The sequence below is a fragment of the Calidris pugnax genome, unplaced genomic scaffold (genome assembly GCF_001431845.1).
Source record: "Calidris pugnax isolate Ruff unplaced genomic scaffold, ASM143184v1 scaffold133, whole genome shotgun sequence".
NCBI lineage: Eukaryota > Metazoa > Chordata > Aves > Charadriiformes > Scolopacidae > Calidris > Calidris pugnax.
The window spans coordinates 5857530-5883319 of NW_015090977.1; the positions used below are offsets into that span (position 1 = coordinate 5857530).

The 25790-nt window shown below is 41.9% G+C and overlaps 1 protein-coding gene across 1 annotated transcript in view; it reads left to right on the forward strand.

Moving 5' to 3' along the window:
- The first annotated feature begins 766 nt into the window (after positions 1-766).
- The window catches only part of SPNS3 (spinster homolog 3 (Drosophila)), a 31272-nt gene continuing 6248 nt past the window's right edge, over positions 767-25790 (forward strand). Inside the window, exons 1-9 of the mRNA XM_014953091.1 lie at positions 767-983; positions 4078-4143; positions 4612-4748; positions 5124-5275; positions 6563-6629; positions 8340-8530; positions 11313-11465; positions 14533-14722; positions 19543-19608. Coding sequence (XP_014808577.1) covers positions 776-983; positions 4078-4143; positions 4612-4748; positions 5124-5275; positions 6563-6629; positions 8340-8530; positions 11313-11465; positions 14533-14722; positions 19543-19608 — 1230 coding nt within the window. The 5' untranslated portion in view covers positions 767-775. The remainder of the gene's footprint in view (positions 984-4077; positions 4144-4611; positions 4749-5123; positions 5276-6562; positions 6630-8339; positions 8531-11312; positions 11466-14532; positions 14723-19542; positions 19609-25790) is intronic.

Consider the following 25790-nt stretch of genomic DNA (forward strand, 5'->3'; position numbering starts at 1 on the left):
GCTTGGTATTTCCCCCCCCTAAAAAAACCTTGAAAACCACCAAGTAGCCTGGAGTATGAGTCTTCTGTTTTAATTGCTGATTTGACTCAGGACCTTATTAGAAAGGATTTTGTTCTGGGTGTAGATCTGGCCACTGCAAAGCAGAGGGGTGGTAGCAGGGAGAAGTGACAGCTCAGGTGGCAGGGCCAAGGCTCAGTAGCTCAAGTTCAAAGCCCAGGGATGTGTGTGTGTGGCTGGAATAAAGACCTGAGGTGCAGAGAAAGAAAATTACTTACCCAGAGTTGGATGAGAAGTTTGTGGGGGCTGAAGTCAAAGATAGGTACCTGGTCCAGCAAGGAAGAGTCTCTGTCTTTCTTTTCTTCTCTAGAAAAGCTGTTTTTAGCTCTGACAACTCACTGAGTCCTTAGCAAAGATCATTATTAATTTTGTTTGTGCAGTTTCTGTGACATCATTGCAAAGTTGTGCACTTTTATGTCTTGGATGCACAATGGATTATTTTGCTTTTATTTATGCTCACTTTTCCTTGTCTTTTCTTTGTGCTGTATAGCGCCTCAACGCTTCTGCTGTTACAAAACCATGGGACTGCAGCTTCTCTCTTTGTCAAGTTCTCCCTACTTCAAGGAACATTTAATTTCAGTTTTTAGTGGCTGGGCTTCATTGCCGGAAATGACCGTAGTGATTGAAGTTCCTCATAGCCCGAACACAGCGTTGCCTTGCAGCTTGTTGTGCTAAGGAAATACTTCATAACCTACGGTGACTTTCTGCACTGGGAAATATGCAAACCCCTGGTGCACATGAAAGCACAGGCCTGCAGTCCCAGCCACCTCCTGAGGAGCAGAATTATGGAGCTACTGCAGCACATGGGAGACAAGGTCCATCTGTGTCTGCGCCAAGGCACCCTCCAGCCAAGAGACAGTACCTGACAGCTGCTGTGCTGTGCTATGCAAATTTAATCAATTTCATGGACTGGTTCCTTGTACCAGGTGAGAGCCTATTTTCTCCTTCTAAGGAAAAAGAAATTTAAGTTCTCATCAGCTCTACTTACTCTGTAGTTACAAATGTTTTCTAAAATAAGGGTGTGTTTTATGTCTTTTTAATCTTTCTCACTTACCTGCTTTAGCCTGTTGGTCGTACTCTTAATAAATCTTGAAAGACCAATAAGGGATGTATGTAGTTATTAATGGTTAGTAGAATGCTTACAAAAATCAAATCTGTTAAATGCTTAGGATTCATATTGTAAAATATAAGTCTTTTATAAACAGACCAGCATTCTGAGCAACTAGTCCATTTTTGTGTCTGGATTCTACAGGCTTTCTTTTTTTCTGTACAGCAGCTTAACAGGCCTTTTTTGGATCTGGTAGATTAGATAAGGCATCCCCTTATCTGAAGAATAGTGATGCCCTTCCCCCCATTAAAAGTACAAAAATGATGTTATCTTTGTGCAAGCTGGTTTAGGGGGGACTTAACTTCCTCATGATCTGCTGGAGATTGTGTGGTTTCTGCAACGAAGATTGTAATGTGATTGTGTAAAGAGAACGGAGACTCACTTCCTTAAGCATCAGCTACCAAATTTACAGCTTGTTCTCTAATAAATAACATCTTTCTTCCAAAAAAAGCTTTTTTTTTTTTTTTTTTTTACCTAGCTGTGAACAGCCAAGCATTGCTTCTAGTAAACTGGTGGGAAATCTATCTTTTTTCCTCCCATGTAAATTGTGGTCTGTGTAAATTCTTCTGTTTCTCGTCACTCCTAAGCATCTACCATGCTTCCTGGGATCTCATTTATAAATTAGGAGGAAACACTTGTTGTGAGTTTGCTTTATTTTACTTCTGAGTGGCCTGGAAATCATAAATGATTTAAAACCTTGAAAAAAAACCCCAAAGGACGGATTGTTAAATTTGGAATTAATATCTACTGACAGTACACAAACAAATTATTTTTACTACTTAGACCATTCAGAAATGTAAGACATTCGATCAGTATCTTTAAGAACTGAGAGGCTAGTAGGCTTAGGAGGTTAAGCTTTTTTCTTTTGAATACTTCTTAACCACATATATAAGAGGGAAGGAAACAAGTAGGAGTGCATGCTGAATGATACTCTTAGTGAAAAACTTCAGTGTATGAGTTCTGTTGTCAAGTAATTTTCCCTGGAGAAGGATAGGGGAACAGGAGAGGATGAAAATGTCTTCAAGCAAGAACTGGGATGCTAGGAGGATATGCACTTGGAAGGAGGAGGCTTCCAGAGAGTCTACAGGGGAGCTGGAGAGGGACTCTGTCAGGGAGTGCAGTGACAGGACAAGGGGTAATGATTTTAAATTGAAAGAGGGGAGATTTAGATTAGATATTAGCAAGAAAGACTTTACTGTGAGGGCGGTGAGCCACTGGCCCAGGTTGCCCAGAGAAGCTGTGGATGCTCCATCCCTGGAAGGGTTGAAAATCAGGCTGGATGGGGCTTTGAGCGACTTGGTCTGGTGGGAGGTGTCCCTGTTGGTCGTACTCTTAATGAAACCCCAGGGCAGGGGGCTGGAACTCAATGATCTTTAAGGTCCCTTCCAACTCCAGCCATTCTATGATTCTGTGATTCTAAGTATTAAGTGCAAGAAGTCATTTGGCTCATTCAAGGCTTTGAACTGTACATGCCAAGAGCTTAAAATTTTCAAGAAGGCCTGTGCAGGAAAGCTTGCCTACTTGTTAACGTGCTCAGTGTCTTGTGAGTGAGGTACCTTCAGGGATATGTAAGAATTCAAACATCTACTTTAATTGCAATATATGACTAAAACGTTTTTAAGTGAACTCTATGACCTGTTGGGCCACGGGGGGAATCTGTAAATTGCAGTTTATACCACAGCAATATACTGTTAACCTGCTAGAATTCAGCTGCATTGCAGAATTCTTGCATCAGGACTTTTGAGATTGACTGTCCATATGCATGAACTTATTAAATATAAGTTAACATAGATGTTAAATATAACTTACATGTTACATATATGCTATATGTTAAATATAAGTTAATTTCCTTAATATAAGGAAAGTGAAGAAGGAGAGGCTTGAGTTTAAAAGTTTAAAAGTTTAAAAGTAAGCTGGGGGCAGTTACAAAGTTGTGGTTTCTGGGCAGTTTTGTTCACAGGCTTTCACAGAGTTTGCATCAATCTTCACACAGAAAACAAGCTCTTCCACTTAATTCTCTGCTGGAATTGAGTCTTCAGTTTGTTAAAAATTGTGATTATGCGGAATTTCCCCCCTCTGATCTGTTGCCCTGTTCCAAACTGTTCAGATCAATGTTTTGCAATTTGCCAATAACTGGTCAGGCCAGTTATTTCAGTTATGTGGAGGGGATAACATCTTAATGGTGCTCAATGTGAAAGTTAGTTTGGGATGAAGTTGTGGTTCAGTTCAAGTCTTGTTTTAGCTGTGATCTATTCTAAATACTCAATTAGTCCAAAACTGAAGTTCCTGTAATATAATATTTCTGTGTGTTGATAATTGACTGTCACAAAGAGTAGATACAATTGAGTTGTTTTAATGATACAAAATGTTTTAATGATGTAATGGATTTAATTTTCTGAGACCATTAGAAAAACCCTAAATGCAGAATAAGTTCAAGACTCATTGAGAAACAGCTATAAAGCCTCTGGTGCTGCTGTTGGGCTAGACCTTCTTCTAACCTTTTCCCACAGCTTTTGAATGGTTAGAAATCAAGATGGAATTTCCATCAGCTGTTTGTCAAAATAGAAATGATCACTTTTGGTGAAGTTTGTCTGTCATTGTCACCGCTAAAAATGTTAATTTGTAAACCCACAGTTATCTATATCTCGTCTGATCTCTGCAAAATTGTAAAGGAAATATAAACAGAAGTACATGATCGGAACCATGATTATTTATAGTGTGATAAGAATTTTGAATACTCTGTGTGTCTGTGCTTGTGGTGGAGTCCTGGTTTACGTGTAAGCTAGCAAGCTAAATGTGCTGCAGTTCTTGCAAGCCCTGTTCTTGAAATAGACTTTGAGGTGGCAAATGAATAGAATTACAAGGAATGAACAGGGTACTTTGCTGTCATTTAATGTTTGACTCTGTTGCAGGGATCCTGTTAAATATACAGAAATACTTCCAGCTTAGTGATGGGGATACAGGTCTGCTTCAAACAGGTAATAAAATCTCTTTACTTCAGATAGTTTATTTTGCCTTGCATCCATGTGGACTGTTCCTAAAACACAGTCTAGTTACTTTTTTCTTCTAGTTCCTACTCGTGTGTGGTATTGCTCACTTCCACATGTGGGCAGGCTGACTATACTGCAAAAATGAAAGTCTTTGGTTCAGGGAAGACTGGTGTTGAGTCCTTCAAAATCCCACAATATATGAATCACAAAAAATGAAAAAAGGATGTGTTTCTCAAGAAATACAGAAATTGAGCAATTCACACGGTTTACTTTGACATAGGGTTTTTTGAATCTGCATTTATGTTTCTAAATATCAATCTACCTACTAGCTCTATAAACTCAGCCTGCCTTTAGTCTCTGCCCTGAAAAGTAACCTGAGTTTGTCTGAGGGGTGAGGAGTACATACGATAAAAATAATTTGACCAATATTGTCTGTGCTTCTTCTTGGATTTCCAGTGTTCATCTTGTGTTACATGCTGGCTGCCCCCATCTTTGGATATCTCGGTGACCGGTACAATAGGAAGATCATCCTTGGAGCTGGTATTTTCTTCTGGTCTGGTGTAACATTAGGCAGTTCATTCATCAATGAACTGGTATGTTGCTTTGTCAGAGGGTATTATGAAAATAATTTGCATATGTCTTGCAGGAATTGATAGGGTCCTTCTCTGATCGCATTTAGAAAAACACATCACATTTGTAATTCCCTCTGGGTCTCACTCTAAGAAGTCACTACTGTGCAGAAAGTAGAAGGCACAGCAGTGGGATGCAAGGGAAGCAGGTGTGAGTGGAGGGAATACAGACATTTGCAAAAGGCAGTTGAATTATTATTTCCTCTGGTATATTCAATCCACTAAAACGTACCTCTTTAATAGTATTTTTTTTTTTTTTTTACATTCAATCCACTAAAATGTACCTCTTTAATAGTAATTTTTTTTTTTATTGGACTATAATATGTCTTTTGCCTGCAGTATTACTGGATATTCTTCCTTTCACGAGGACTAGTTGGCATTGGCACGGCCAGTTTTTCCACAATAGCACCTACCATCATTGCAGACCTGTTTGAAGAAGGAAAAAGGACCACAATGCTGTCTGTCTTCTATATCTTCATTCCAGTGGGAAGGTTGGTTTTCTTCCTAATCACAGAATCAGTGTCGTCATGGTTGTTAGGACCTCTGAGATCACCGAGTCCAACCATACACACACAAAAAACCCCACTACAGTCTCAGGCACTAGAGCATGCCCTGAAGTGCCACATCTACCCGTCTCTTAAATCCCTCCAGGGATGGTGACTCCACCACCTCCCTGGGCAGGTTGTTCCAGGGCCTGACCACTCTCTCAGGAAAGTCATTCTTCCCAATATCTAATCTAAACCTCCCCTGCCCCAACTTCAGGCCATTTCCTCTGCTCCTGGCATTATTCCCTTGGGAGAAGAGGCCAACCCCCACCTCTCTACACCCTCCTTTCAGGTAGTTGTAGAGGGCAATGAGGTCTCCCCTCAGCCTCCCTAATAACTGACCTAATAACCCTAAGCCCTAATAACTGACACACCTTTTGGATTTCTGTCTGACCACACCTGCAATTCAATATACCCTGAGCCTTGATTACATATATTTTGATGTATATCTGCATTGTCTCTTGCAAAAGGATTTGTCACTTCCTTAGCATGTTTACATAGAGCTGGTTAGGTTTATTTCTGTATTTACCTTGAAGAAGAATTTGCTTTTTTTCCCCCGACAGTTTTAGAGAGAATCTAAAGTCTGCAAAGCTGTAGGCTTTGAATAAAATATTGAATCGGTTCTAAAGGAAATAGGTACATAGGGATAGATAATTTATTTCTGGGTTTTGGAAGAGAAAAGCTTTCAAATATTAGTTTACTTGACAAATTTTTCAAGAATCCTTCATTAAATGTCTCCCCAAGGCACTTCCCTTTTCTCTTTTAGTTAAATTGACATTGTGTCTGAAGAAGAGGTGGAAAAGAGCTTTTTAAGTGGTTCGGAGGCATACTCTGTTAGAGCAGGCAGCCAAGGCTGAGCCCAGAAGGCAGAATAAAACTAAAGGAATTCCTGCAGGGCTTAATTCACGTGACTAACACAGAAAAGAGTAAATAATAAACTGCTTTATAGGCTGTCTGATGTGAGTATACAATGTCATTCTGCAGAATATGTGTTCTCAGGGGAATCTGGACCATTATTGCCACCATCTCAAGTCTGCTCCGAGGAAGTTAGACTCTCTTTTTCATACTGGCTGGCAAGTAGACTTGCAGAGACCACGAGAGTTGTTTCTGTTCATCCATTTTGAAAACTATGACAAAATATTTCTCTGTGCTCTCCTTACCTGGCAAGACATGTCATTTCAGCCAGCAAGAACTCATTAGTACCTACTGATTATTCCTTTCTGTTGTTTATAGTGGTCTCGGTTATGTCCTGGCAGCCAGCATGGCACATGTCACAGGAGACTGGCACTGGGCGTTCAGGGTGAGTTATTTGCTTTCACTCACGGGGCTGGGCCATTCGGTGTAAAATCAGAATCATCATTGGGTTTTGGATTACTTGTGTTCATTGTGGACATGAGCAGGCAGTGGGCAGCTGCAGCCCAGAAGGCCAATCGCATCCTGGGCTGCATCAAAAGAAGCGTTGCCAGCAGGTCCAGAGAGGGGATTCTGCCACTTTGCTCTGGTGAGACCTCACCTGGAGTATTGTGTGCAGGTCTGGAGCCCTCAATAGAAGAAGGACATGGACCTGATGGAGAGGGTCCAGAGGAGGGCCACAAGGATGATCAGGGGGTTGGAGCACCTCTGCTACGAGGACAGGCTGAGGGAGCTGGGGTTGTTCAGCCTGGAGAAGAGGAGGCTCCGGGGAGACCTAATAGCAGCCTTCCAGTACCTGAGGGGGCCTACAGGAAGGCTGGGGAGAACCTGTTTAGAAAGGCCTGTAGTGACAGGATGAGGGGAAATGGCTTCAAGCTGGAGGGGAACAGATTTAGACTGGAGATTAGGAGAGGATTCTTCACTGTGAGGGTGGTGGAGCACTGGAACAGGTTGCCCAGGGAGGTGGTTGAGGCCCCATCCCTGGAGATATTCAAGGAGAGGCTCGACGAGGCCCTGGGCAACCTGGTCTAGTTGGGGGTGTCCCTGCTGACTGCGGGGGGGTCGGACTAGATGGCCTTTGGAGGTCCCTTTCGGCCTGGGCAATTCTATGATTCTATGATTGTGTTAACAGAGGTGAGCAGTGGAAAGTCTTTCTACTGTCTGACTGGTTGTGAACTTGGTGTTTAAGAGAACTCTTCCTGCTGGACAAGTGGGAGATTTATGCCGATTCTATGATTCTGTGATTGTGTTAAAAGAGGTGAGCAGTGGAAAGACTTTCTACTGTCTGACTGGTCGTGAACTTGGTGTTTAAGAGAACGCTTCCTGCTGGACAAGTGGGAGATTTATGCCCAACTCTTGCAGAATGAAAGCAGGCGTAGGTGAAATTGTACAGCAGCCAGGGCAGGTGCTGATGTTCCTCTTACCTGAGGACACACTTGGAATGGCTGTCAGTGCATCAAGACCTCCTCAAACAAAAGAAACCAAAGATAAAATGATGATTATACTGCTAGTTCCAGTATAATTCTTCAGGAAAATATAGAGAGATTATTTTCTGAAATGCTGTTGGGAACAACTTCTATTATTTGAGGGTTTCAAGAAAATAACCTCTTCTGTTCTGATCATGTCATCATGATGTCTCTCCATACTGAACACCTAGTGCTTTGGAAGTACTTTGTCAGAGCCTCCTAACTTATCTACCAAATTAATCAGCAAGTACAGGATGAGTGTGGAAGAAAGTTTGCTGGACTAACAGCCTGGTGTTATTCAGATAACACTGATGACTGTATCAGTGACTCTTGCATTTGTGGCCAAAGTACTACAGTACAGTTTGTTTTCTTCCCATTTTTCTCCAAAATGAGCAGGAGTGATCACATATCTGTATGATGGGGAGGGATGATCTATTACCTTTCCTCCAAAGTCACCATAAATCACCAAAGTCACTCTTCTTTACAAATCTGATCTACAAACAAGAAGTCACATCTCTTTCTGAACATACTGCAATTCCCTGATACGTAATTCTAATGCTGAATTTGAATTGCTGTGGAGTTTTCACTCTAAGAAAAAGGTATCCTTGATCTAACCAGCTTTGTGTCTACAGGTAACTCCTTGCATGGCAGGTCTAGCACTGGTTCTTCTGATTCTACTGGTCCCTCACAGGATACAGAGAAGGACAGCAGCACACAGAGCACTGAGCATCTCCGGGACAATACGAGTAGCAGCTGAGAAACCAGGCGTACGCAGAACTGCCAAGACTACTTGGTATCAAGATGTCATATCCCTTGCCAAAAAGTAAGTGATTTTAGCAGCAAAGGTTCCATCCACTGAGGAATGACCATTCCATTATTAGAAATATGACCATCAAATCCTGCTCAGCTCCTTTGTATCACGTGCTGTATACAAGGGGATTGAAACACCATTAACAAAAATCTTTCTTTCACTTTGACAGGAATGCTACACAAGAGATCAAAAATTTCTTTGCTTCTGCTGTCCTCCCATTTTGAGGAGGGAGGAGGAGGGAAAGTTATAGAATCATAGAATCATAGAATTGCCCAGGCCGGAAGGGACCTCCAAAGGTCATCTAGTCCGACCCCCCCGCAGGCAGCAGGGACACCCCCAACTAGACCAGGTTGCCCAGGGCCTCGTCGAGCCTCTCCTTGAATATCTCCAGGGATGGGGCCTCAACCACCTCCTTGGGCAACCTGTTCCAGTGCTCCACCACCCTCACAGTGAAGACCCCTCTCCTAATCTCCAATCTAAATCTGTTCCCCTCCAGCTTGAAGCCATTTCCCCTCGTCCTGTCACTGCAGGCCTTTCTAAACAGGCTCTCCCCAGCCTTCCTGTAGGCTCCCTTCAGGTACTGGAAGGCTGCTATTAGGTCTCCCCGGAGCCTCCTCTTCTCCAGGCTGAACAACCCCAGCTCCCTCAGCCTGTCCTCATAGCAGAGGTGCTCCATCACCCTGATCATCCTTGTGGCCCTCCTCTGGACCCTCTCCATCAGGTCCATGTCCTTCTTCTATTGAGGGCTCCAGACCTGCACACAATACTCCAGGTGAGGTCTCACCAGAGCAGAGTAAAGCTGAAGAATCCTCTCTCTGGACCTGCTGGCAACGCTTCTTTTGATGCAGCCCAGGATGGGACTGGCCTTCTGGGCTGCAGCTGCACACTGCCTGCTCATGTCCAGCTTATGATGACAGTGTGCTCCTGTTTAAACCCAGCTCTACTTTTTACTAAGCTTCCCCTTCCCTCTTGCTTTAACACGTAGGGTAAGCTACATTGATAAAAGTGCATATTTTGCAGGTGTAACTTTATCTGCAATTCTTAGTGCCCGAGGAAGGTTGCATCAGCATATCTCAGGCAGCCTTTATATGGTATTTGTGAGCCTGATGTGCCTCTGATACAAGAGGTCAGAGTCTGTAGGACCCCAATATGGTTTATAAAGTAACTGTACATATGTTTTGACCAGCTAACCTGCGGCTGGCAGATGACCTCTTCCTTTTAATCATACAAAAATTAAATTAACGACAAAGTAAAATACTGTTTTCAGCAGTTTTGTGGCTCCTGTTTCCCTGCAGTCCCTGACAGCCCTGTCGGGGCAGGGAGGAGGAGTTGGCTGTGGTTGGAGATCAGCAGGTGCCGCTGTGCAGCTGCGCCAGAGCCGGCTCCGCACCCGCTGCTTCCCCGGGGTCACCATCAAATGCTTTGAGTTTAAAGATTTGCTTTTCTGGGACCTTGGCTGTCTTTGGAACGTTCTTATTCTAGAGGATCCGGTGTTTTCTAATTGACAATTAGATTTGCATCCTGTTTGCCTCCAGAACAGCAAGTACCTTAGAGACTGCGTTGCATCACAGTTTGTAGGCAGTACAGTCTGAAGTGAATAAAAAATGAACTTTCCTGAATCAAAAATGAACCTTTCTGACATTTCAACAACTAGACTCTCATCAAAGTTGCTTTCCTACAAAGATGTTCCTTACAACCTCCAGCAATGTTGTAAAAATATATTTTAATTTTCTTTAGCAATTGATATCCAAAGCATAAGTACATACAGACTCTCATCAGAGTTGCTTTCCTACCAAGATGTTCCTTACAACCTACAGCAATGTTGTAAAATATATATATATATATTTTTAATTTTCTCTAGCAATTGATATCCAAAGCATAAGTACATACTGCCAAAAACCAGGTAGTTCCACTTTTAATCAAGTCCAAGAGCCCTTTCTCTTTAGAAGATGAAGAAGTAGGTTAGTATCTTAACAAATCCTCTAGACTAGTGGTCACCTGGTCATTTACAGCACTTCTGTTTAGTCTTAAGATTTCATACCTCCCTATTGACCTCAAAGGAGACTTTCTCCTAAACTATTAACTAGAAAGACACAAGTAAGAAATTAATTTTCTCCTAGGACAGGGCAGGAAGCAGACAAGATTTGGACAAGATTTAAAAAAAAAAGAATTTTTAAAAATGCTTATCCTTTTGTTTGAAAACTTGCTGTGCAAACTGAGAGTCTAAATTTACTTACTCAGGTAGAGTTAAGGACTGCTTCAGCTACTGCGTCTTAACAGTTTGGAAGACTCAGATGTTACTCTCATTTATACTGGTCACACAAACAACTTAAAACCATCCTGAGGCATTTAGACTTGCACATAGAACACTTTCATTTGGCTACTAAGCCATTAAACTCTTGCCCACTCTCTATTGCTGTAGTTCTGCTATCAAAAATTTCACAGCTATTGTTTTAGCTGAAGTTGACGATGAAATCTGCAAGAGACCAGCACTGGGGTTTAACATGAAATCAGTAGGTCATACTCCTCACTCTAATTACAACTTTACTGTTGAAGTTCATAGATAAAGCCTCATCAAAGTTCATATCTTCAAGGGAGTGCATTTTGATTATAAGATGTCTGAATGAATTTTGTTATTGCTTGAAACCCTGGATATTGCAGGTGGGCTTTTCCCTTTTTCCTCACCCCCCCCCTCCCATTCTTTCTAATATCTCTCATTTCTTTCAGGCTTTTCCCTTTTTCCTCACCCCCCCATTCTTTCTAATATCTCTCATTTCTTTCTTTTGACTTTCAGTTGGAGTTTTGTCTGGTCCTCGCTGGGTCTGACTGCCATGGCCTTCGTTACTGGAGCCCTGGGAATGTGGGTACCGGTGTTTCTTTACAGGGCTCAGGTGGTCCAGGGCCTTGTCCCACCGTGCCCTGAGGAATCATGCGATTCCTCTAACAGGTGAGGTGTGCACGACTGTGGAAACACACTTGGAAACACTACTTAGTGTTAAGTCATAGTTTGTTTCCAAAGGCAGAAGGTGGGATGTGACTGTGGACACTTCTGATGAAGGCAGTTGGGTGTGAATGTCAGACTAAGTTACTTCCAGGGACGCTGAGACACTCCTAGTTGTTTGTTTCTAACCACTTGGTTAATTGGAAAGATGCTGCCAGCCCTATTTAAGTAAAGTGGAAAGAAGAAGTAAGAGAAACACTTGCAGGAAAAGGAGCAGCTTTAGCAAGGAGACTTCACTTGGCAGTTGACTGTGAACCCCAATAACAATTTAAGTGTGTTTGGATCCTGTGTTCTGGTAACTTCCCTGTTACCTTCTTGTTAGTCTGGATTTAAAACTACTGCTGGGTTGGCCAGGTCATTGTGACTCCCAGCATAAAGCAAGCTTGATGAATTTGATCTAGATTCACAGCATTACATCAAAACATGATAATTTGGTTTTGTGAGTAGCTGCCAGCAGAGCTCCACTTACAGAGACTGTCCAGACTAATAAAGATTAATGAATAAGTATCAAATGTTGGATGGGATAGGGGAATTTACAACAGGAGAGGAATTGAAAGTAATCATAATACACATTCTTAGATATCACTTTTCCCCAGCTAGCAATGGAAGTTTTTTCATTACAATGTGTTATCCAGAATAGAAAAATGTATTCATTGTTCCTCTTGAGCCTTCATGGCTCCCCTCAGTAACAGTGAGCACCGGGACGCTCTTCTTCTATGTGCTGACTCCCTACAAGAACTAAGTGCTTACTACATTGTCTTTCCAGGCAAAGACAATTGAAAGGAAAAGCAGCAATCACACCTCGAGGTGTGTCCTCTGGTAATGGGGTTCTTTTGCATTTCTGCAATGGAATAACTGAGTCAAGTCAAAATTGATTTCTGAGGTGTAGTGTAAAGCAGATGGATTGAATAGCCATCCACAAATACTTCAAGGGGAAATGCAATTGCCTTTCCATGGATGCCACCATTGGCACATTGCTTAATTGCCAATAATGCTGAGGAAGGGAGTGAACTCAGGAGTTTGGCTTAGGGTCGGTGGGGAAGAGAAGGAAGCTGTTAACAGAAACAGTTTAAATACTTCCTTTATTAAGCTGAAGGTGTTAGCCTGTGTTTTGTTTTCTAATCCACCTTCTGAATTATTATTCCATGGTAGCGTTGCCAGAGCAGACATGTCTTCAGGGAAGTAAAATAGAGCACCTCATAGTTTAACCTCATGTACTGCTTCTTACAAGATGCTTTAAAAATAACCTTGGCATAAGCTAGTGCCAGAAGCAGCATAAGGCTGGTTTTAGACTGTTATTCCATGGGGAGGTAAAGGAACATAATATAAACGACTGTGTCAGACCTGTAGCTGATGGTGCTGGAAGAACTGAGCTGCACACTCCCAGGGATGCTTTAAGGATGTTTTCCCCTCTGGCTGTTCGGCACTTGCAGGCTTTGTTTAAGGATCAGGGCTGTGTCACTTAGAGTCCCTGGAAACACAAATTCAAATGGCACCAGAGCTGACTCAGGTCTCAATCCTTTCAAGGTAGATAAATAGGCAGTATGAAATTTTTATTCAGGTCTTTTTGCAGGCACTTTCCAACAGATTGGACGGATAAATGAGCATTCTTAGACCCTAAAAGACCCCACAGGAGACTTTCCCCAGGACTAGGCTTCTGTGCTTTCCTCCTCCCTGTCAATTGTACTGTGCTTTTTTTTAGTTTTCGCTGTTCCCGTTTTTTTCCAGCTGCAGTTTTATTTCAGCTGTAGTTTACAACACATGAATCTTCTAAACACAATTCCATGAATGCTTTGATCAACTAATGTCACCTTGGAACTTGCCTCTCCCAGAGAAATGTCTAAGGTAGTTATTCTGCCTAGTGACAATCTACATTGGCACTATCAAGCTTTAGTGAGTGATGGATCAGAATCCTGAATCAGAATATTTGTACTCTCTCACAGGGAGAGTATAAATATGCTTAAAGTTTGTTATCTTGTATAGCAATACTTTTTTTTTTTCCTTGTAGAATTATTGAGTTCTTCCTAATCACTCAGAAAGAAATTAAAAAGTAGATGTGCTGTAATTTAATGGACTAGATCGTATCCTGGCTGGTTACTTTGATTTGCAGTCAGAGAAAGCTTAGAAAAATGTACAGAACTTATCATGTAGCACTCTGAAATATTTAGAAGCACTCGGGCTCAGAACACAATGCTCCTGTCCCCGTTTGCCTCAGGAGAATTATGATGCATTAAACAATCAGTGGCACCACTGGTCTTGTTGCAGGAGACTTGCTTTGTCATTAGGATCTCATTTGGGACAGAGAGAAAAGCATATATGGAAGTCCCTTTGGAAGCTCAGTCTTCTGAGCTATTCAAACATATACTTTTAAAACATGAACTTGTCATTCCTGGAGAACACATTAGCATTTGCAGACACACAAAGCTGAGTGGCATTTGAAATTCTGCGTTCAGAAAATACTACATAAACCTCCCACTAGTTAACTATTCCATAGTCTTTGAACTCTTGGGATGTGGTAGATGTTTCTCATAGTCAGAGAAGTGACTCATCTCAGCTGTGTTAACTAGAGGGTTATAATTGAGATATATATCAATTCCACATGATAGGATCTCTTCCAAGACAGCAGATTGTGATACAGAGTGATTCCATCTGTGTTTTAGGGATGCCTGAGTAGATTGGGTCACAGGGTAACCAAGATGACTGTATCTCCATTAAATCACTGAATGTCCAGGCTGGGTCATACTAAGAAGAGTCGTCCTTGAGCCTGGGTGCACAACACCTGCTCTGTAAATGGGAAAGTATCTGCTCCACAGGACAGGACCTCAGCTGCAGAGACACAGCTTCAACTGGGGCTTGGGATTACATCCATTTAGAAGGAGTGGGAGGGTTAGATCAAATGGAATAAAATTCAAGTTCCCCCATTAAAGATTCCTCTAAACGTGCAAGCTAACACCATTTTTTCCCCACAGTATGGTCTCACTATGCTCAGTTGAATCCTTTGCTTTGTCACCAGCCTAATATTTGGAGGCATCACCATTGGGACAGGGATCTTGGGTGTCGTTGCTGGGGCAGAAGCTGCAAGAAGATTAAGGAAGATAAACAATAAAGCTGATCCTCTCATCTGTGCCACAAGCATGTTCGTTTCCGCTGTCTGCCTCTACATAGCTCTGATGGTGGCCCAGACAAACATCCTTTCCACTTTTGTAAGTGCTAATCAGTCTATCATGACCAAAATGTCTTCTGGGATCCTGGGGAGAATAGGAAGAGGCGGGGAGGAGGAGGCAAGGGGTAGCTTTTTGCAGAATTCTCTGTAATCTTCTAGACCATTAAGAGATTTCAGTGACTTGGTGACAGGGTGGGCTGCCAGCTGAGCACTGTGCTGTTGCTTTGATAGTCCCTCAGCTGCAATCTGTCCTGTGACAGCCACCCTGTTCATTGCTTGGTCCAGTAAAAAGGGCAGGGAGAGTTTTACAAACTGGGCATCAGGACCTACAGAGTCTGCCTACACTAAAGAAGAGAATAGGAAGCCTGTGGAGGTAGCTGCATAAAGCTAAAGCATTCCTTTTCCAAACTGTAGTTGAAGGAAGCCTTAATCTTATGTTAATTTTTAATGCTATGTGACTAATTTAGTATTCTTGTTTATTTTTGCTCTCTGAATACTTAAAGATTGGTGTACTTGTGACTGTACAATACATACAGTTCTTGCTAAGAATAATTTAGCCGTCACCTTCAAAGCCCCAAATCACCAGCTGATCTTCAAAGTCAAGCTTTTGGCAAAGCAAACTTAAGTATAAATCACTTAAATTCTGTTCTCAGAAAAGGGGAAAATAGACACTTCCTAGGAATGACAAATAGTTCCAAAAAATCCCTGTGAGAGGGAACTGTATGCAAACCTTATTTTAACTATAATCTGTTAACAGCTGGGGAAAGATTCCAAGCTTTTTCCCTGTGACTCCATAGCCTCAATTAACATGATTAACATAAATAAGAGGGTCCAAGTAAAGTTAATTACAGTAATCAACAGTTCTCTGCAAAATGGTACTTTTGCAGGTTTTTTTCCTTCTAAGAATAACACTTATTCAAAGAGGTTTTCCTTTTGATTTCTCAGGAATGTGTATTCCTGTGGAAAAACACCTTTACACCGAGGGAAAAAACAAATGGATTTGCATGTCTGTGTGTACACAAAGCAAAATGTGAAATTGAAGATTATTTTTAGATTCAAGTGTGCAGATCTGAGTGCCAAAAGAATTAGCCATTTTCTTTTTCTGCTTCTCAGGTTCCCACATAGTTCCTCTCTGAGTATGTTCTTCAGTTCTTTTTCTGGCATTAAAGGCGGAGAAGAGTTTCATTTGCCAGCTTGTGTTAGAGGAGTGAATCAATATCTTGGTTTTGAATTACCAAAAATATATCTTTTATTAGGACTGATAAAAAGAAATTTGTGTAACTGTTTCTCTTCTTGCAGACAGCATTCTATTTCCAAGCAGTGTGTTATCAGGGAGGAAATTCTGAGCTGGGATATGGATAACTGTGTTCCTTATCTTTCTTCTCATGGGCAGAAACAGAGCAGTTGGTCTTTTAACCAGACACTTTGGCATTTTGTCTTTTCCTTGATGTGCTTGATTCGGGTGTTCCAAAACATAATGTCAACAATGTGCAGTGGTAATAAATTGTACATAAGCTAAGCACCTTATTCTTCTAGTACTTTTACCCCTAGAGCTGCTTAACTATGGCCTTCTCTGGCGCCAGCCGTGCCTTTCCTGGCTTTCTAAACAAGATCTGACACAAGTCATGCTGCTGTGAGAATTGGAGTGGCGTGCCAGCTGCTGCATCTAATTTGAAGGTCCCACTGAAACAAATCTTCCATTTGTGTAGGACAGGAGCAGGAAACTGTGGCTTTCCAGTCCCTGTCTGCTCAGGCACACCGGCGTTAGCAAACCTGTCTCCATCACTTCACAGAGCGGAAGCTACTGAAGCAAAAAAGCTTCAATGCATCAATGTGCAATTACAGTAGTTTCTGGATAGTGTTTTCCACTGTCTTGAGTGGATAATGAAAGGGACCGAGTCAGGTTTAATCAGCTATGGCCAAAGCTGGAAGGAATGTTTAAAAACACAAGACTCTCAAGTTGACATGGAAATATGGCTGGACCTCCAAGGTTTCTGTTGGGGCAGGTGAACTGAAATGTAATGAAATTTCTCTGCTCTTTCTGGACACCCAGTTCTTGATTTCAAAGACTAGCTTTGAAAAGACAGAGAAGAATTACCTGGCTTTGTTATCTCAGAGGAGGCTCTGTCTAAATCTGTTCCTGTCTCCAAAACAAGATGAAAGACGTGTGCTCTGCAGTGCAGCAGGTGCTTTGGAAAGTTGTGACTGGGAACCTTGGACAGTATTTGGTAACTTAGATTTAAACAGCCTTATCTTTGATGGTAATGCTGTATCAGGATGGAGTCTTGCCCTGTGATTTGCCTGTGAAGGAGACATTCTGCAGTCCCTTCTCCCTAACAGAGCACAGTACTTTCAGGGTATCTCCACCTGTTTGGAAGAAAGGAGCACACAACTCTCTCCTCTATTGATTGCAGTTGTTTTGCAGTTGGATGGCTGAGTATGCCAGCTGTTCAACCATATTGCATTTATTCTTCCTGAGAATGTATAAAATTGATATTGGTTTTAGACAGAATACCTTGATACAATCTGTATAATGTTTTATTACCTTCCCAAACTGTCTGGGTTAAATTTTTCTGGAGACCTTACAACTGCAATCCACACAAAGCCTTAGGAAAGAAAAGCAAAGCCAACAAAGTTGTGTCTTTAATGTTAACACAATTATGTATGAAATATTTATTCTCTGGAGTATGTGGCCTTAGCCACTGAATATCACATTTCCTTATCATGAATAATTTTTCATTAATTCCTATTACTTTGAACTCTAGATTGAGCGCATAACTTGTTTCCTAAAGATGAATTTGACCTTTTCTCACACTAGGCATGACATGCTCTTGTTCTTAGGAGCTTGCAGAGATTAAATAGCATGAAAAAAAAAACAAAAACATGAAGAAAAAGGAAAACTGGAATCAACACTTTAAAAGTACTTAACACCACAAGATTCCTATAAGGGAGACAGAGCGATGTCTCATTTGATGTGTAAAAGCAGGCAGCCATATATTCCATTGATGGTATCTAGGAACAGTTTGGGAGTCTTTAGAACCTTCTGTACTAACCTTCGTTATTTGCATCTTGCTATATCAGCCAGGATTTAAATGAATCTCTTTGTTCTTTGTCTCCTTCCTGTTCCACTTTAACCTGCCCTATCTCTTGCTAGCTGTGGCACAACCGGCAGAATTTACATAAATTCACACCATTATCACTGTACTTCTGCTTTTGCCTGTGAGTATGGCTTTGACCACAGGCTGTGATTCTAAGCTAAGCAGTAACACATTTGAAATTTCTTTGTACAGAATCAGGGGGAAAAAAAGAAATTAGGTTCTTAATGAACATCTATCTTCCAAGACTATTCAGAAAGTATTAGCTAGAAATAAGGCAATGAAGGGCTAAAATTTTCTGGTGGCTGCAAGATTTGACATTGATAGTCCTTATTGCAAGGTGACTTGGCAAAAAGCTGGATTGTGTGATATTGCTATCCATGTTAACAAACACTTTTCATTTTGTGTTTGGCCCAAAGTTCTCTAATAAAAGGTGTGTCACCTGCTTGCCAGCTAAGACTGGAATGCAGCGTGGTTTCTCTAGTCTATAGACTGTTATTGCAACAGTCACGGGATTGGAGCAGAATGATTGCATTCTGTCTCATGCAAGGTCAGTGGAAAGACCTTGAGAGTGGGATGCATAAATCCAAGAGCTAAGACTATGTCAAACAAGGAGTATGTGAAACGAGTCATATTTGTTCTAAAACTTAAAGAAAATAATTATGTATGGAGGATTAGATTCAGCTGCAAATTAGAAAATCTATATAAAACATTCTGAAGGAAAAGATGTCTGGATAAAGGTCTATATTAAATATCTCTGTACTTCAAGGCACTTTTTCTCCAGGCTGGTTTGGAGAAGACAGCACATGAACAGTATAGGCAAGAAATGCAGAGGAGGTAGGGGTGTCACAGGCAGATGTATAATAGTGCTTCTTAGGAGAGTGTAAGCTCCCTCTCTGTGAACATCTGATAATTTGCCCCTGTGCCTCTCTTAGGACTGTGTTTTCATCAACCAGATACAGCATCTTGATCAAGACCTTACTGAACAAGACGCTGGCACCTGTTGTTTTAATGGATTTTGTTTCCTAAGTGCCATCTAACATCAAGGCCTGTGTCACTAAATGGATTCTGCCGCCTAGAACTGCTCCAGCTTAATAGCGTAGCTTTGATGCTTTCCTCAAGTATCCATTAGACTGTACAGCCTGATTAAATCTATGTCTGGGGCTGACTGAAAGGGTTAATCTTTTCTAGGACCACAGCTGTAAGAACTGTTGGGGGCTGTACCCCTTTTCCTGATGGCTGGGTCTCCATCTGTGATGAATTAGGGAATTCCCATGGGACACCAAGGCTTTGAGGCTGCCTGTCTCTTGGAGTCCATTTCATTTTGGAAATTATCTCTCTGAAGGAGCCTTTAAGAGTACATGTACATACACAGAGGTGTTCTATTGGTTTCATTTGGAAATGGGAGCAAAGGGAGATCTTTGAGTACCTTTTAAACCTGTGCTGAATGTTTCTCTTCACAGGCTCTTGCTTTCCTCTTCTTGGGTTCAGCCGTTCATTACAGTTTATTTGGGAGTGTGGTATGATTCCTATTTTGAATCTTTGGCTGACAATTTGTGACAAAAGGAACTGACATACCTTCTCTGGTTCCTTTCCTCTCTTTTTAAGACAAAATTAGTGTTTGTAAGCATAGACAGAGATGTTTAATTTAGGAGATGGGTATGTACAACTCTTACACAGATAAGCATGGTTAGTGAGCCTTCGTTTTCCCAATAAAGAAGGTCAATGCAGTGTGTATAGTCACTGATTTCTTCTTGTTTTTCAGATTTTTATTGCATTGGGAGAACTGTTTTTATCTGTAAACTGGGCTGTTGTGACAGACATACTGTTGGTAAGTGCTCGTGAAGCCATTTCCTTATTTTGAGTTTTTTGGCTTTTCTCAACATAATATTGTTCATACGCCTGCATCTTGGTGGCCAGAAGGACCTGAGGCTTCTAGGAAGAGATGAACAAAGTCTTATGAAGAATCCTCTTACTGCTACCCTGCTAACATTAGAGATGTATTTATGTGCAACAACATACTGCTGTGCAAAGGTGCCAGTAGCAGTGTAGGTGTGGGGGTGCAGTAGTCCAAAATCATTGTAAGCCCAAAAAGGAGATGTACTGATCTGGGTGAAACTCATGCAAGTGGAACTATCTAGTGCTGCTGGTACCCACAGGAGTTTGGATTTTCTATACAGCTCTGTGTTGTTGGATGTCTGCTAGAAAGTGGTCTGCACCAGAAAAAGGGTCACTTTCTGTCTATAATTAGAGATTTTCTATCTGTGCTTCAGAGGTTTGAAAACGTGATCCAAATGAAGGAAAGTCAATATTCTGTAAACTAAAGTTAGTGAATCCATTACAGTTCATCATTCTGTGAGCTATTAGCAAGTTATTCCAGTTATTCCCTTATTCCAGAACACAGTGCAGATAAATTCCAGCCCTTGCAAGTCAAATTCAGAAGTGGTGCTACTCTGTAAGCGTTAGGTAAGCACCAGCTTATGAGACTCTTGGGCATTCCAGGACTGACACCACAAGCCCAAGGAACAGCAGTGCATTATTTCATTTGAATTCTGTCATCAGCAAGGGTCTTTAGAGAGGAGTGGTGTGAAAAGCACACATCTTGCAACAGGGATATCAATGGTATCAATGAGCAGCGCGTTCGTTTTATCATTGCAAAGGCTTTTAGGGTTAGTAATTTTTTAATATACTTGAGTTTTTACTCAAAGGGAAGTTTTGGCAAACTTTGGTTTATGCTGTAGCACCACAGTTGCTAATCAGTGTCTGTGTAAAACATGGGACAGATATTGTTACTGTCACTGAACTACGCAGATCATCACAGTTTTATGAAGACGTTTATATGACTTTTTTTTTTTTTTTTTTGGAAATCCATAGTATGAACAAGCTGAGTGTAGTTTATCAGTCAAATAAGCATGGAAATCGTCTACCTTGTTCATATCTAGTGAGCAAACTGCAGAAAGATCATTTAAGTGCCAAAACCAGAGCTATTAAAATGATTGACAGTCCTTTCGTTGCTAGCCATGGGCATAAGACAAATCATTTAAATTGGCACTGTCCTTTTCTGCAAAGAGTAGAGTACAGTATCACAAATGTGACACAGACTCTACTTTGAAGAGTATTCTTTTGTGCAATCACTGTGTTGTGGAACAGTGGGTGTGACTGTAACCCAAACATTTCAAGCAAGATGCTACCCGAGAGACAGAAAATGTTGAGACAAGCGTGGCTCGGGCAAAATGCTGATGCAGTTAGTACTGTTAGAGGACAATATAGGGAAATTGTGTAAAGCCATCAGGACAGGTGAGAGGAGACACAAAGGTAAGGGCAAAGCAGAACAGAAATCTCTGACTGTTTCCCACCCTGAGGCTACTGATGGAAAACCAGTAGCTGAAGAGACTCTAAGCAAGAGCCATTTGAGCATCTTCCCTTTTATGTAACAGCTTTTCATTCTAAGGGAGCTCAAGTCTATTTGTGGGTTGCTGCTGAAAACCCCACTGTCATCACAAATCTTTCCTGTAAGAACCACAGTGAATGCATTAATATGTAGCACAACATGCAGTGATGCACAGTAACATGTCACAAGGGTCAAGGGCAGTAAAGAAAACTTGCAGCCTGTGGCTCGTGGAAGACAGTTGCCCACAAGGCTGTCGTCATTGCTTGCTACCACAGGAACCAAAAATTTACAACAGAGGTTGCTGTCACTATGGTCTTAGTTGCTTAGATATACAGCTTGCTTCATACTCCTAACAGCTCACTTAAAATAAGCGGCAGAAAAGCTGAGCAGAGATAAAAGTATCTGCAGATATACAGCTTGCTTGATATTCCTAACAGCTCACTAAAAACAGAAAAGCTGAGCAGAGATAAAAGTATCTGTATTACAGTCTTCCGTGTAAAAGGATGTGCAAGTATAGAGCCAAATGCTGAGCACTGTGCAGTGACAAAAGGGACTAGCTGAGAAGCACTAGGGAACTCGCCTTCCACTGACTTGACCTTGCCTTCTTGACATGAGCCTGCGTATCCTCAAAATTCATAGCTTGAAGAAATGTTCTTTACATTCTGATTTACATGAAGGAATGGAACAACTTATATTTCATGGCTCTTCAACAAGACACTGCTGACTGTCGCGTTACGTTCTCAAGTTACTCTTTCATGCTACTGCTCTCTACATGGCAGTTTTCTGCACTCTGGAATTTTAATTAAAAAAACATAATTGCAGTCAGCATTAGCGAATTGGTTGCCAGCTAAAAACTTCTGCCAGCAGCAAGAGGGTTTTGTTTCTTCTTTAACTCTTAAAGAATGGTCAGAAACAACTATCCTATGAGACAGGAGCTGTAGCCTTGAAGCAGTGAACAGGTGCAGAAAAGCTATCGCTGGTTCAAATTGAAATTTTTTATTAGCTTCTATTTCAGTTTATTTTGAAATCTTTTTCTTTTTTTTTGCAGCAGAACCAAGTAAACGATTACAGTCGGTGTTCTTTTTACAGCAGTTAAGACACCATTGAAGGATTTTTTTTTTGAAAGTTTCTCAATTTACTTTTCTTTGAACTTCTACATCCGCATTTTAATTCTCTCCTTTGTTGTTGTTAAAGAGGAAGGGGACATCACTGAGTTAGATACTGCTGATACATGATGGGGAAAGTAAGACAGGTGATTACTGGCAGCTCTTTCCTTCAGTTCCTTCCTGACCCCAAGCTGCAAAGTCAGCAAGGGGCTCTGCTTTCATTCCGTTCACTCACTCGGGTCCCAGCCTGCTTAGGGAACGCTGTGTCATATTGCAGCCTGCAGGAAGTCTCTGTGGAGTGTCATTGCCATGTCCTGGATCCATCTAAATCCAGAAGAGGAGGAAGTTCTTGCCTCCTGAATGACTGATGCCCTTCATTTGTATTTATTTGTATTTCATAGAATCACAGAATCATAGAATCATAGAATTGCCCAGGCCGGAAGGGACCTTCAAGGTCATCTAGTCCGACCCCCCCGCAGTCAGCAGGGACACCCCCAACTAGACCAGGTTGCCCAGGGCCTCATCGAGCCTCACCTTGAATATCTCCAGGGATGGGGCCTCAACCACCTCCCTGGGCAACCTGTTCCAGTGCTCCACCACCCTCACAGTGAAGAACCCTCTCCTCATCTCCAGTCTAAATCTGCTCCCCTCCAGCTTGAAGCCATTGCCCCTCGTCCTGTCACTGCAGGCCTTTCTAAACAGGTTCTCCCCAGCCTTCCTGTAGCCCCTTCAGGTACTGGAAGGCCGCTATTAGGTCTCCCCGGAGCCTCCTCTTCTCCAGGCTGAACAACCCCAGCTCCCTCAGCCTGTCCTCGTAGCAGAGGTGCTCCATCCCCCTGATCATCCTTGTGGCCCTCCTCTGGACCCTCTCCATCAGGTCCATGTCCTTCTTATATTGAGGGCTCCAGACCTGCACACAATACTCCAGGTGAGGTCTCACCAGAGCAGAGTAAAGTGGAAGAATCACCTCTCTAGTGGCAGAATCACCTCTCATTTATCTTTTGGTTTTAGGTACAAGCAGTATTTCATGAACAGGCAACAAGTGGGAAGGTGGAAAGCAGAGCTCTGTAGTGCTGTGTCCGCCCTGACATTCAGTGTATTACCATGAATGTTGAATCTGTTGAATTCTAAATGTTGCTAATTGTTTTATCAGCTGGAATTCAGGTGGAATTGTTTTATCAGCTGGATATCAGGTGGAATTCAGCTAAATTTGTGGATGTCTGCTCATTCGGTGGCAATCTTATTTGAGAGTTGTGTTTCATCGTGCTGCAAACCCGTGTGTTCAGTGTATTACTGCTATTACATTGACTGAAGGGTGTCACAGATAGTAACAGTAATTTCTCTTTTTGCATTGTTTCCCCTGTGAACCGGTAGGATTTCTGATAATGTGGCTGGATTTGCTAATGCATGTTCTTATTTTGCCATGAAAATGGCTTTTCTTTCTTCCCACGTGGCACTACTAGCCAGACAATGTAGCTTGGAATTCATTTATTCTGTGACCTGTGGAGCTGAAGACAAAGGAAGATGCTCACTGAATGATAAGGACTTTATTCCTTTGTGGCTAATACATCAAGATGCATTGCATGTAGCAACCTTTGTGCCTCTTATTCAGCTGTAAACATGAAGGTATCTACTGTATGGCTACAGTTTTAATGTGCAAGTGGAGAAGTGCTGTAGCTGCCTTGCTTACAATACACTGGCTTACTGGGAGGCTGGACGTGGAGTGTCCCTTATGAAATATGTTTGCCATCTGACAGGTATTGGGACTCTGTCTTTTAGCTTTTTGGCAGCTAAAAGTGTAGGAGATGCTGGAAGTGGAAGCTAATACGAGTTTTGTGAAGGCTACCAGCATGTCCCGGGCTTTGTTTGGAAGTGTCTGGGGGAGGTATAGGAGCATTTACACCAGCCTGTCTGTTCCATCTGCTTTTTTAGCTGACAGCTCTGTCACACAGTCTGCAGGAGTATCTCTAAAACCTCCAGAGACAGCACAACAGGGTCTGCAAACTATCTGTTTGGGGCACCCTGCTTATCTGTCAAGGCATCTGGACTGGGATCTCCTAGGAGATGACAGTGTGTAGGATGTCATCTGCATTGTTGACACAGTAACTGCGGTCACTGTGGACAGGCAGGGTGCTGTGGCTATTTCAAAGTCCCTGTGTGGGGGAGTGTTTGGTTTTTTCTTTTTCTAGTGAATCCTACAGTGCATTGAGCTCTTGCATGTGGTTTCCATTGTGCAGAAGAACCTGAATAATAGTACAGCCAGAGCTTGAATGAGCCTGGTACCTACAGGAAACATCCTATCCTTCTCTTCCATTTTTCTTGTTACAGCTTTGTTCAGTGTGTCTCTTGTGGTTAGTGATATGAGAAGTTAAATAAATGTGGTAAGGAAGTGGTACAGGGCACTGGGAGAGAGAAAGTGCATTTATCTTTCCTCATGCCTGCAATGCCCACAGTACACTAAGTGCATAACAATATTTGATTTGTATTTCTCAAATGCAGCTTGTCATTATCAATAAAAGAAATCTCAGCCTGGGACAGATGACATGATATACTTGGAGAGCCAAGAACTGACAGTCTCCAGTCTAGTACAGTCTGTCATAGCAAGGTCTACTTCCCAAGCTCAGAATTTTCTACTGTAGTTTCTTTCTCTCTCTTTCTTTACAAGATCCTGTTCCTAAAGTTCAGATGTTCTTCTGGCACTCCAGGCAGGTTCTGGGAGAAAACAAAACTTGGGTAGACTGCACACCCTCAGGTTGTGCCATGGCCATGGTGAGGAGAAGCTGTTGGACTGTTCCTTCATCCCATGGATGACAACGATTTCAGCTTCCAGATCAGCCAATCTCACCTGACTCTGCTCTTAAACTGGCAGGGGACTGGATGGAGTGTGATGGCACCAGGACATTGAAGTGCAATCTCTCACATGTTCCTGTTTTAGTATTTATTATTGTTGAAGCACTCTATCTAAATATTCCTAATGAAAACTAAATGTTCCATCCATGGCTAGAAATATCTGCTTTGGAGATGCTAGGAATGGAAAGGGATACAAACAAGCTGTACGTGTACAAAGTAAGGAAGGAGGTTGTGTCTTTTAATAAAACTGCATTGTATGGAGTGCTCTTACTGGGTGCAAAGATGCTGTTTTAAGATGTTGAATAATTTGTGTGTCCAAGTTTGTGACCAGTTCTACTGAGAGGGGCACTGCCAACGTGGACTGGTTTTTTACTGAAAGAATAAGGGGTTTCAATATAGGTTGCAATATGGGTCAAGCAGGACCAAAAGGCTCCCGCTGAATGGAAAGAGTTACACGAGCTCTTAAGAAACTCCCTCTCTGCACAGAGAAAATTTGGCTGTAGAAAAGAGGACGTCACTGCTCATTGCTGTGTTTCTGGCATTCCAGCAGGGTGTAAGGCATGTTACTGCTGAGAAAACCCTGGCTACAAGATAGGTTTACTAGGCAGAGATAAGGACAGATAGCCAAGTTGGCTATAATTTTTGTTAATTATGTTGGAGGAATCT